At 35.8% G+C, this 12,948-nt stretch overlaps 1 protein-coding gene and 1 long non-coding RNA gene across 51 annotated transcripts in view; one reads left to right on the top strand and one right to left on the bottom strand.

Annotated features, from left to right (window-relative positions):
• Nucleotides 1-3,816, top strand: part of LOC145940356 (uncharacterized) — a 124,010-nt gene extending 120,194 nt beyond the window's left edge. The window contains exon 3 of the long non-coding RNA XR_014426002.1: nucleotides 3,705-3,816. This is a non-coding gene — a long non-coding RNA (uncharacterized LOC145940356). The remainder of the gene's footprint in view (nucleotides 1-3,704) is intronic.
• Nucleotides 1-12,948, bottom strand: part of LOC145940340 (uncharacterized) — a 149,879-nt gene that overhangs the window by 4,858 nt on the left and 132,073 nt on the right. For 31 of the 50 annotated variants that reach the window (XM_083045358.1, XM_083045372.1, XM_083045360.1 and 28 more), the window contains 13 exons: nucleotides 11,969-12,037; nucleotides 10,893-11,082; nucleotides 10,344-10,690; nucleotides 9,588-9,659; nucleotides 7,600-7,782; nucleotides 5,484-5,936; nucleotides 3,771-3,950; nucleotides 2,874-3,184; nucleotides 2,459-2,693; nucleotides 2,220-2,341; nucleotides 1,895-2,136; nucleotides 1,649-1,769; nucleotides 1,159-1,496 (listed from right to left, as the gene is read on the bottom strand). In XM_083045358.1, the coding sequence (XP_082901484.1) occupies nucleotides 1,159-1,496; nucleotides 1,649-1,769; nucleotides 1,895-2,136; nucleotides 2,220-2,341; nucleotides 2,459-2,693; nucleotides 2,874-3,184; nucleotides 3,771-3,950; nucleotides 5,484-5,936; nucleotides 7,600-7,782; nucleotides 9,588-9,659; nucleotides 10,344-10,690; nucleotides 10,893-11,082; nucleotides 11,969-12,037 (2,863 nt within the window). The remainder of the gene's footprint in view (nucleotides 1-1,158; nucleotides 1,497-1,648; nucleotides 1,770-1,894; nucleotides 2,137-2,219; nucleotides 2,342-2,458; nucleotides 2,694-2,873; nucleotides 3,185-3,770; nucleotides 3,951-5,483; nucleotides 5,937-7,599; nucleotides 7,783-9,587; nucleotides 9,660-10,343; nucleotides 10,691-10,892; nucleotides 11,083-11,968; nucleotides 12,038-12,948) is intronic. The other 19 variants (XM_083045380.1, XM_083045381.1, XM_083045382.1 and 16 more) reach the window with 9 other exon arrangements.

Raw genomic sequence — 12,948 nt, 5'->3', positions numbered from 1 at the left:
AACTTAATTAGTTCTTTAGTATAATTTGTTGACATTACAAGACACATTTTGAACAACATAATTCATTATATATACAGATTGCCTTTCATAAAAAGGCCTCAAAGAATACGTTTAATCATTTTACATTTAATTATAAAGTCTCAAATAATTGTCATTTTAGAATCTAACATCAAAATACAAATCTAAAACTCGAAGTAATCAATCTGTTCGTGGTGCAATAATTTGTTCACTGCGATTTAAAACCTTCGTCACGCCTATTTACAAATAAAATCATACAATATGTTTAATTTAATATATTTAATGTATGGCACGCTCTTTGTAATTTTAAATTATATGGAACATCTATGAAATCTTTCTATTCTCGAAAATATTCTTGAAAAGTAATTTTGAAAAATATTTAAAAATTCTCGAAAAATTCCGTGTAATATTTGATTTCTTGATTTTTTTCTATAACACGTAAATGTTTTTTTTTTCCTATAATGTGTGAATATATGTTTAAAAGTTTTACATGCATTTTGAAAATGATTCCTCTTATCGCAAATTTTAGTCAGCTGCCTTACATGTATGATATAGATATATACGCTGTAATTCTTTTCGTGATTGAACTACCAATCGTGTAACCGATATCATTTTCGTTTATACCGATAATAATCAGTCCATTTTTAGATGAATAGTATATTGGCTAGTATTGTGTAATTACTTATGTCCTGCAAAAACATTAATTGCAAGTAATCGGCACGTCATCTATGTATTTTGTTGATTATTCTTTCTGATTCATTAAATGTAATAGAAGTTTGCTTGGAATATATTTGTCTTATTATGTTTATGAGTACTTTAGCAATTACACAAAAATTAATTCCGTTGATATAACTTCTCTCTTCATATTTTAATATACGCTTTTCGATCGCACATAATAATCGGATACTAGCAGCCATATGTCGCATTTAAATTTGAAGCGAACTAGCTTGAGCGAATCGCGTCGCAGATCACATGTTTCAATGCCCAATTAAATGCGCGTTATCGAAGCAAGCTTCGCGATTACTGTGGGGTATTATTGTCCATCGATCTAGCGAGAAGAGGCGCACGATTTGTTTCGCTCTCGGTCGACGACGATAATAGCGCGTTTACGAATCCGTGATTTAGAATTGGCATACTTACACAGTGGCATTGTCCAGCGTAATCGATTGACTGTTGATATCGTTTCCGTGATTCGTATGATGACCATTCAATTCCCCTTCAACGTTACCCTGATTATTATCCAATACAATTTTGTTTTCGTTAATGCCGTTGCTATGTGTCGTGCCATTGTGCACTATGTCCGGCGTAAGCAGGTTGTTTTCTGTGTGATGCGCGTGTTGTTCGCCGCTAATAAATTGCTGAGTCGCCTCGGAAATTAAACTGACTGTCATGACGTCGTCACCTTTGTCGCCTAGCACCGGTTTGCTCTCATCGCTAGGACTATCTTCCTTCAACTTGTCACCATCACCACCTTCTCCCTGTACAAATATTTGTCATAACAAATTATTTTTTAATTTCATCAATTTATTTAAATATAAAATTCAGTTTAGATGAGTATATTACATACAAATTAATTTAAATAATTTTAATATATATAATTTTTTGTTAATATATTTAGCATCTAACTTACCTTAGATGTGTTGGATTGGTTTCTGCCTCTCGTTCTAAGCATGATCGCCTCAACTCGTTTGCGCCTAGCATTACGCTCTTCTTCTTCCTTTTTAAGCCTCTCAGCCATCTCAATTCGTTGTCTGTAATTTAAATATATATAGATATTTCATATCTCATTCACATCACATCATAGAGATTCATCATATACAATCTATCATGAATTTCCAAAACAGATAGAAGGGAAAGAAGTTTTTGTCAAACTAACTTTTCTGCCTCTTCTCTCGCTTTGCGCTCTGCTTCCTCTTTTTCTTGTTTTTGACGAGCTTCCTCTTCTCTTTTCCGTCTGTCCTCTTCCTCACGTCGTTTAGCTTCTTCAATTGCTAGTTGCAATCGCTGTTCCTCTGCTTCTCGAGCTTCATTAGCTAAGCGTATAGTCTCTTCCTCTAAACGACGTTGCTCCTCTTCTTCTGCACGCAATCTTTCAGCTTCCAGACGAGCTTCTTCTTCCTGCAAAAATTAATACGAGTAAGCCAACAGACCATATAAAAATCAAGTCAGTCTGATATTAAATTGATTTTTGTAGATAATACCTGTCGCTGACGCTCCAACTCCGCCTCTCGTTCCGCTTGTTCTCGAGCTAATCTCCTACGTTCAGCCAAAGCTGCTTTGGCTTCCTCTTCGGTAGTGATCCTGATTTTCGCGATCATTGAAGCTGTAAAGCGAATCATCAATAAAATAGATAATCGTTATTAATAGTCATTGTTAGAGTTAGTAACAAATGATCGTTCGACTTCAATAAAGTTTTTCAATAAAGTTTGATTAATCATACCTGACATATCAATCTGTTCGTCTAGTTCGCCTTCGGGCTTGATTTCAGTCGTCTCCGTCGATTTCTTCTCTTGCTTGTTCTCCTCTTTTTTAGCGATTTTCGGTGATTCTTCTACAATAACGTCTGACAGATTTTCTTGCATTAAATTAGTCTCATCTTTGACTTGTTTATTTGTCGACACAGGCTCCGTCGCTACCTTCGTGTCGTTAGTCATGGATTCAGCACTGTTCGCTTCCTATTATTAAAAATAAAATAAAAATTCAAAACTATACTTTATTACATATCATAAACAATAATTATGTATCTGAAAAAAAAATATATCGAAATATGGGAAAAAAATATTTATTTCGCTTAAAAGACGTTACAGAATAAAGTTGTTTGTTCCAAGGAATCAATGTAGAAGAACAAAAGTTACCTGCGTCTTTTCGGTGCCTTGATCCTTCTTCTCCTCGTTCTTATCCTCCAATTTCACATGCGCCTCCTTATTTTCATTCTGTTTTATGATCTCCGCGGTTTCGCGGATGAGCGGTGCGTGCTCTACTCCGGGACTCTGCAGAGGTGTCGCCTTCGGAGTTATTCGCGGTGATGACTTGGCGTTCTTGATTAATTTCTCCGTCGGCTTTTTCAATTCTGTTGCTTTGGGTGTAGAAGGTTTCTTTGGAGTGCTATGGACCTTTGGCAGTGGTGGCTTTGAATCCTTCGTTAGTTTCATGTCGCCCACTAAATCTGTAATAATAAGAGTGATTGAGATGCTTTTTTTTCTGTATGTGCGTGAAATTTTTTATATACAGTATTTAAATGTGCAATTCTAGTAGTCGTTATAAAAAATTAAATATAGAAGAAGTTGGGGGTATATTAAGAAAAAAAAAAAATTCCGTAAAAAAATAAATAAAATTGTTAATTTACAAAAATATTCAAGAGAGCAAGAAATATAAAAAAAAAATTGTATATAAAGTCGAAACGTTTTTATACAATTTCTGTTCGTTGCATCTTCTTAGAAATGTATGATACACTGTGTGCATCGAACCCTTTCAGGATATATATAATGTTGTTGTCTATGCCTAGTTGATATTCATATGTAACAGTATATATGATTTAGATTAGAAACAAACATTCATCATTTATATTATCTCCTTTTTTTCGATTTAATTTATATATTTAATATTTATTTCTAATATATCCAATAATTGTCGTCAATTTCGAGAATTTGACTTTCATGAGTTGTTTCTTTCTTTTTTTTTTTTAGATTTTTGGCCAATCCTCGGTGACCTGAAAGGGTCGGTGGATGGAGAAGTAAAATGAGCATGCTCACTGTGTTTCTCTGTGATCGAGACACCGGTACCGGCAATAGAAGCGGGCCGCGGTCGGCGCGACGCGGCCGTGCGGGTACGCAGATTGACGTTACTGCTGCCTACGCTGCTGGCGCTCTGCTGACTCATGGAACTGTGCGGTCGGGACGGGCTGTTGGGTGTCACTTCGCCGCTGCGGATACCTATGCGCACCCATCCAAGGTAAGTACATCTGTTGATCTGTTTTTTTTTTTTTTTTTACGTTGATTGAACGCGATCGCGCAATTCTATCTCTTGACAGAAAAGGATCGGCGTTGCGAATAAATTCCCGTTTATATTTTTCTTTTCCTCGTTCTTTTTGACATTCTATTGTATATATCAAAATCGTATCATGATATGCTTGCTTGTGTTGTGACGAACGCAAAGTGCAGCAGGCGAACATCGCAAAGAATCGAAACACAAGCACCGCCACCGGTGTTCAAATGCTGTCGATGAGTAAAGAAAATAAACGAAACGAAAGAGTAAGCCGAAATAAAAATTAGAGATAAATCAAGTTTTAATTGCGTAAAATAAGAGGGTGAAAGAATTGCATAACTTGAGCGGGTTAACTAGGAATAAATTGCACACTAAATACGAATACAGTACTAAGTGAATTGCGAGATAAGTTACGTGTATAGAACGATAATAGTAATAAGAAAACGTGCAGCTTACCAAAACATTAGCTCATACCTTTACCCTTGGTATCGAAAAGCCGGTGAGAAGTCTTCCTTAATAGGAGCGTTTTGTTAATCAATTTGGAGATCAAAGAACAGGTTGCATTAAAATTGGTTCGAGCTAACAACGTTTAATTAATCTTTCCTCTTATTATTTTTAGATTTATGTAATTTTTAAACAGAATTATGTCTTAATTAACAGAATTAACTTTTCTTAATGCAACTGGTTCTTAATGTTAAAAATGGTAGGAAAGTCTGTTACTGGTCACATAATATTAAACAATATTGAAATTTTCGAAGTCAATGGGTTAGTCACCATGAAAAAATATAACAGATGTAAAAGCGCATTAATATATTAAATTAAAATAATTAATGTTGCGCGACTTGGAATTAGAAGAAAAGAAATAGAGGACAATTTTCTTCTAGCTTTACGCCCTGGAATGAAGTTAGTCGTCCTAATTGATTCACAAAGATTCTTTTTTTTACACTTATTCATGCATTTGTGCACCCAACTCAGATCACGTTGAGAGATTCTCTTCTTAGAGTACGAGTACACTCATGTATGTTGTCTTTTTATTAAATTCCCACTTATAAGATCACGCTCCCAATTCGAAGACCATAATACTGATCTAACTTACGAAGCTTTTTAAACAATAAATCCGACTGTATACAGCGAGAAAAATTAAACGAGAAAATTAGTACAAAGCGAAACGAGTGATTAGTCACTTTAAGAGAGGCCGATTCTTACGAAATTATAATATACATGTAAACAAAAAATTACAATCTATCATTGAGCTATTATATTTAACTACTTCATATATACTTCTATATATATATATACATATATTATCTGCAGCGTTCAAGATAATAAAATCTACGTTTTCTTAAAGTAAGTAAAAAAAGGGGCTTATCGGTGATTTATAGTAAGAAATCGTGAAGGGTTTCGCTATTTACAGAGGCTCGATTTGCGGTGGGAGATTTAGTCGAGGACGTCGAGTTGAGTGCACGGTCACGCGCACTTACCTTGCTGGGCCTGCTGGTGTTCGCGGGCCTTGCGACGCAGTCTTTCGGCGCGGGTGGGTCTGGGCATTGGTGCCGCGCCCGGCAGCGTGCCCATGCTACGCGAGTTATCGGAGCGCTTGAGGCTCTTGGTGCTTCCGGGCGCGGCCAAGTGAGACATGCTGCGGCTCATGCTAGAAGCGCTCTGCAGAGGCTGGCTCTGCTGCCGCTGCTCCGCGAGCGTGCCGAGTTGCTGCTCGGCAGCGCGTTTTCTAGGCTGCGCCAGCTGGTCCAGCCTGGACATGGAGTAAGTCCTACCTGGCGAGCGTGTGAAGGCCTTGATGATGAAACTGCGTGCCGTCGACGGCGGACCATCGCGCGGGGACGGTATCGTCGGCATGAGGTCGGTGCGTCGCCTGTTCACTCGCAGGTAAACCGAGGTCGGAGTGCTGGGTGTGCCGCCGTCGCTATCTTCACCTGCAAAGAATCTCGCTTAGGGTTGCCGTGTGTGTGTAATTGCGAAGCGATGTCCGATCCGCGCAGTGATTTACACGGCTCGCTCGATGGAGATACGTTCGGGTAGAGTTTCTCCACGACGTATCAACGTTTTGACGTTTCCGAATTTTTATTTTTCTTTCTCATTTTCTTGGCATAAATCGTGCTGTTTTGCTTTTCATGCTGTAACGTGTAGGAGGATACGAAAGTGACAGATCTTTTGCTCTGTATCACAACTGTGTTATGTAAGTGTTAAGTATGTTCGCTTCTTCGCTCGAATTTATAAAGATGTAGAAAGAGTTAGTGCGTTTGGTGAATAAAAAAGAAAAAGATCACAAAAATATATTTTTTAAAAGAAATGTATTTCTTGAAAGAAATTTATTTAATGAAAAATATTTGCGTCTCTCAATGTAAATAAATCACTATGTTTTAAAGTGACGTAAGATATTGAGGTATCGAAATTTTATGTGCATGTTGTATGTGTTGTATATAATGTACGTGCTGTATAAATTTATACGTAGAAGGGAACGATACGATATATCTTATACGAGTAGTATTAGGAAAGCGAAGTAACATTTAAATTCAATCAAATAATTTCTAAAAATAACAACAAGAATTCAACTCATGCAAGCAATAAAATTTATGTTATTCACAACGATTATAATCTATATCAAATCAACGATAATAATTAATCGAGTTAAATTCTCATATTATTCTTATAGTGCTGATACAATAATATCCTATCTTTTTTTTATTGTTAATCCACAAATTAAATATTTTCTATAATACAGCTAAATTATTACGATACTTTTTTTAATGGTATATATAACTAATAATTATCGTATATATAATCTCAAAAAAATTCTGCAACTTTTGATGAACTAGTAATTTAACGTCATATTATATCAACATGTATATGAAATATATGATGAAAATAATATTAAATATGACTGACAATCCTCCTATTTAGACGCATATTTGTAGCGATATCTAAAGCCCACAGTTTCTAATTGGCACGCTCTAATTTCTAAATTTCTTTCTCGACATTATAAATCGCTTTCATCAAGAGTACACGTATTTCAAATCCGTTTAGTAAAATTCATTAACAAGTTGAACTATATATTAAAATACGATCTAAGCAAGAGCTAAGATTTTATTTGCAACTAAATATTAATAATGTTTAGTGATCTATCCGCTTTAATAATACAATAGATGCAGGGATCACAAAGGATAAGACAAATTGACGACACACACACATATTGTTGCGTGATATTGGCTGCCATGTAGTCTCATTCACAAGTGGTCTTTCGAGAAATCGCAAAATCCACCTGACCAATACCATACAACCTACGGAAAGGAAACTACAAGACAATTAATGAGAGAAAGTGCGCCGGAGTATGTTTTTTTACGATGTTAAATGAATGTGACATGCGCCAGTAAAGTATGCAGTAAAGTAAAAGAAAAATATAATGATGTAGAATGAAAGAGAGAGAGAGAGAGAGAGAGAGAGAGAGAGAAAGGGAGAGTCTGAGAGTGTATGCTAAATAAAACAAGAGAGATAAGGGCTCGATATTCATTCTTGAAACGAATAGAACGAGAGATCTCTCCCGGCTTTCTTGCAGACTTCTGAGACTTCAGGACTCACCACTGGCAGCCCGCTGAATCATGGGACGCCTAGCGTCGTTATCGGACTTATCATCGACGGCAAAGATGTCGGTTGTGGGGGGTAGAGAGAGGCTGGCTCTCTTATGCTTGGCAGGAGTTAAGGGGGGATCGGGGCTAGAATTCCAATTGAACACCTCGTACATGGACGAGGACATTCTCATATCTGCAAACAAATCATTCAACGCAACGCAAATATATTAGGTGTTCCGCGAAAAACCTTTTCAATAAGATCGAGTGATTGGACGAGAGAAGTAGAATGGGAAAGCATATGAATACATTAGCATAAGTTAGAGATATAGTTGCGAATCGTAATACTTTCTTCCTCATTTCAAATATATACAACATTCTTCTTACAAAACCACCACCGATAATAACTACAGATGATAGCAAAGAGAAGATATACAAAGAGAGAGAGGAAATGTAAACCCCTATAGTTAAAGATTACTAATTTCTTTAAAGATATATTTTTTTCTACGTTCTTTCATTTTCTCTAGTAATATTAAAAATGTTATTTCTTTGGAACAAAAAGTAAAAAAGAAAAAAACGTGTTTGTGAATAGGAAAGAATGAATGAAGATGTAGCGTTTTCGGGAATAAATGCTGTAAATCAAGTAATTTGTGTGCAGTGTAAACGAGAAAAAAATAAAAATAAAATTATGTCGCGGTAAAAAGCAAAACTTGCAACTTATAAATATCGCGGGATTCAAAACGTTCTCAAGACTCGCTGTATAATCAATCTCAAGCTGAGACATACACATATACATATAGATTCGGATATCGTTTAAAGGGACATCACAAGAATATACACTGTCACAGAATAGGCTATAGAATGTAAACCTGAAAATAAAGAACTAAAGAAGTAAAATTTACATTGTAGACAAGGTCACGTTACAGGATTTAACAGTGCTGAACAATCGTTCTTTCATGCTTCGTGGAGTCGACTTCACTTGTAAATAATCGTGTAGAGAAACTGTGACGATGATTCTATATTATTTATAACAAGACTATTTTGAAACTATTGCACATTAGCTATCTCAAGATCTTACGCTTGAGATTCGCTTAAGACTTAATTAGTCGATCAATTTTACCCTGTGGCAAAATAATTTAATAAAATCAATTATTCATTTTATGCTAATTTCAATAATCATAATAATTGTTTACATATTTTATTAAACACGACATAATCAATTATAAATCACTTTCCACACTACTTTTCACATTATGGTAAGAAACACGGGCTGCGTTTTTTCACAGCGAGTACGTTGTGAAAATTTTGTTTATCACATGTGCACCTTTCGCCACGAAGTTTCTCTCTACTTTGTGCATGACGCTCGATTGTCACTAAGAAAAATATATTATTAAAGGTATCGGAAGCGATCGTGTGTAAAGTATTACGAAAAAAATGAGAGTCGCTTTCTTGTATCGTTTATCTGAATAGCTCAATGCCTTTGAGCATTAGAATAAGTGACGTGGAAATATTCTCGCAACGATGATGCGATTAAATGACACCATCCCACGTGAATTCGCGATAGAAAGAACGATTGTAAACCCGAACGATAAACATTGATCATCGATATATACGTCGAATATTCGAATAAATAGGGTGGAGCAGGCAGAAGAGAACGGACTGATTCGCTGGCACGATTTATTTCTTTGAAATTTTTTGTGAAATTTACTTTATTACTTAATGATATGCGTACCATAATTTTTTCCTTCGATTTTTAAAACTATTTTAAAATTTAACGCGCACGATGATTATATATTTTTTACTTTATTAATCTGTCATCGTATTTTCAGATTTGTATTAAAACTAATATATGTATAATCCGGGAAAAGATCAAGTTACGAAAAACCGCCGTAAAATATATTTCACTCAAAATTATGCCAATCAGTCGATTCCTCTTTTAATTTTTCCCGTTTTTACGATATACAACGTACTTTACGTGCTTCGGTTCGTATTTATACTCACATTGAAGTACACCAAATCCGCTTCCAAGCCGTTCATCGTGCGTGTTCTCATCAAGGACCGTTGTTGATTCGACTGAATTTACGGTAAACATTAATTTGCATTCCACCGGTGCACGGTGTAATACCAACGCGTGTATTATTCACACTTCGCGTGTACGAGATACGGAAAAGCCTTTAACGCTTTCAGCGCTGCTGCTTAGCTATTTCATGTTAGCATTATGTATATATTGCACACATATTTTATGAGATATTTCTTATATATGTATATACACACACGTTACGTTTCAATCTCTCTGCGATAAATCAAGTATAAGGTGCGTCATATTACATTTATGGTCAATTGAAAGCATCTCGAATACGCGAATGGTACGTGGAAAATTCTATTTCTCAAAAAAAAAGGGCGAAAGATTAATTAAAAATCTGAATTAAAATATTGACACGTTCGTGATAACAGAATTCTAGAGAATAAAATTATTACATTGATTGAAATAGATATAAATCGAAATATGAATAAATCATTCAGAAATACTCCAGATTCTAATGGAGACTTTCTCTCTCGAGAATCGTTCTCGCAAAACAGAACGCTCAAGCGACATGCAGCAAGTCTAACATCACGCGCTGAAAGGGTTAATCAAATTTCCATGTGCGACGTGTACAGTTACATGCTTATCAACGACCGTTCTCGGTTGCTCTTTGGTGAACCTTCGTGAATTTGTGTGATTCAACTCGGTTGGTGAAGAAATATAAATCTACTGACCTTCGCCGGGTTTCCGATCGAGTCCGCCGGCGGAAGTGGCCCGTTTTTTGCTGCCATCGAGCTCCCTCTCGGAGGACCTCCTGGTGAGGGGTTGCGCCGCGGAGAACATCATGACATTGGTGGTGGAAGTGGCCCTGCGGGTTCCCCAGAAGGTTGAGCCACCGGTGTCGGCGGGTTCCAGCATTCGCGGTGTGGAGCTGCCGAACGCGAAGACGATGTGCGATTTTTCGTTCTTCCTCTTTGCCTCGATACGCGCCTCCCTCTCCTGATTTTTGCGCAGGATCGCTTCCCGTCTCTCTCGTTCTGCCTCGTATATCAGCCGTTTTCTCTCCTCCACTTGATTTCGTCTGCATAAAGAGAAACAATGGAACGCTTATAATTATTCGAAACTTTTTGCGAAACTCTCCCCTCTCTTCTGCAATACGATTTAAAAAGCCAACGAGAATGAAACAAGTTATATTCGATTTTTCGACGAAAGGTTCGAATTGAAAAGGGTTGAATCCTTCATTAAGGTAATCATGAGTAATCTTCTCGAATTCGACAACAAACCTGTCGTTGTCACGCGATCTGAGCTCGTCGATACGTCTTCGTCGCTCTTCCTCGCGTTGCTCGCGGAAGCGTTGCGCGGCGAGGGCCTGCTGTCTGAGCTCCTCCAACTTCCGCTGCCGCTCCTCGTTCTGCCTCTCGCGGACGAGCTTCACCCTGTCCAACTCCTTCGAGCTTCCAGTCGACTCCCGTCCTACGAACAATCCCGTCAAAAGAACGTATTCAGTATACATCCGTTTAAACTAGTTATAAACGCTTAATTTGTGCTGGTGCTTCCCGCGAACAAGAAAACTCGATTACGGATAAACGCATCTTCTTTTAAAGTGTCTTGTGACATTTTTAATTATATATTTATTCGATTATATATTTAGAAATTTCAAGTTAATTTATATTACTTATAATAAGTTTACAGAATTATCTATTCTATCGAAAAGAGATTATCCTAAATCGTGGATAGATAATTTTTATTTATTTTACCGGATATAAGTTTATATTGCACCTACAGTATAATGTAATTATATTGAAAAAATTGCACTATTAGCTGAGCTAAAGAGATTAAAAAATAAATAAGTAGATAAATAAAAAATGTAATGCTGATAAAAAAATTAATTTATCAAAATAAATACTATCGTAAACAATTAACTAAAACAAATTTTATTAATTTAATTTACTAATTTAATTAATTAAAACTAATTTATATAATAAGATAGGAGAGTAGAGGAATAAAATAATTAGGGGAATGTGCTGACCTCATCTCACTGCTCACTAGAAAAGAGAGTTTATACATCAAGATAAAAGATAACTATTTACAAAATATACAATCTAAAATAAAACAATTCAGAACGTTGTAATGTATAAGGTATGATGTCTTAAAAATAAAATCCAGCATGAATTACATTTAATAATAAGCTATAGCTTATATAATGCAAAATGAATAACTATCACTGTTATTTGTTAAAATTGCTATAAATATTGAATGTTAAAAAGCGATGACTCGTTAGCGTCATCGAAATAAGAGAAGGGGTCTAGTGAGAAGGAAAGGAAAGCGGTCTGTACAGTGCCCTTGAAAACGTTGGTACCTTCATTCTCACAAGGACGATCACCGTCGAGGGAATCCTCATCGTAGAGACTTCGCCGGCGCTTCACATCTGCCGAGAAGAAAGTGAGAGTGCGTGTGCACGTAAGATTTGAGATTAAGATTGCAACACGTTCGAATGAATGAATGAATGAATGAATGAATGACTGAATGAATGAATTTAATGAACGAATGGGTAAAGACGTGAATATTGACATGTTCTTGACGTGTATAGTATTATGCGCACATATGTACAGTTAAAGTGAATAATTACATGCGATGGATACTTGATGAAATTAATGCAAGATTAAGGATAAAAAAGATAAATAATGCATGTGTCGTGATTTGATGTTAGTATCGACATTGTAGTTAATATAAAAAAGGTCTATTAACTTTTCTGCTACATATAAATCCATAGTTTCATTAATAAAACAATTAAAATTATTTAAAAACAAAGTAAAAAAGAAAAAGAATAAAATAAATCCATAAAGAGAGAGATGTTAATTATGATTATTGTTTCAATATTAGTGTGCAAAGTGCATTGTGCTTAGAGCGATCTTCCTGTTTATACTCTAATTTCATCTAGATTAGTCTCTTTGTGATATTTATATTTTATATAAAATGAGAAATCTTTTTGTATAATTTTCATTTGTCTTTTCTTCTAAAAAGATAATCAGACTGCACGAAAAGATTGCAGCGAGTCTTCAGACGGCTCGTGCAATCACAGACGATTTATTTTATAAGCAAGATGAAGAACGAAATTATTACTGCCTATGATATATATATAACAAAATCCTTTCCACTGAGAATGCGATATTAAAAAAATTAGTTGCGCGTCACATTTAGCTAGACCTTATTACATGAATCAAGGACTAACACTACGTAAAAAGTTTCATATGTTCCGTATTATCTCTGACAGGATCAGAAAAAATCCTGACAGAAAATGCAAGGAACAGAATTTACAGGAAAATATATTTCATTACG

This window comes from Prenolepis imparis, unplaced genomic scaffold (assembly GCF_030444845.1).
Source record: "Prenolepis imparis isolate NDT839.2.m4 unplaced genomic scaffold, iyPreImpa1.0 SCAF_9, whole genome shotgun sequence".
NCBI classification, from domain to species: domain Eukaryota; kingdom Metazoa; phylum Arthropoda; class Insecta; order Hymenoptera; family Formicidae; genus Prenolepis; species Prenolepis imparis.
This window is presented reverse-complemented; position numbering and strand designations above follow the sequence as displayed.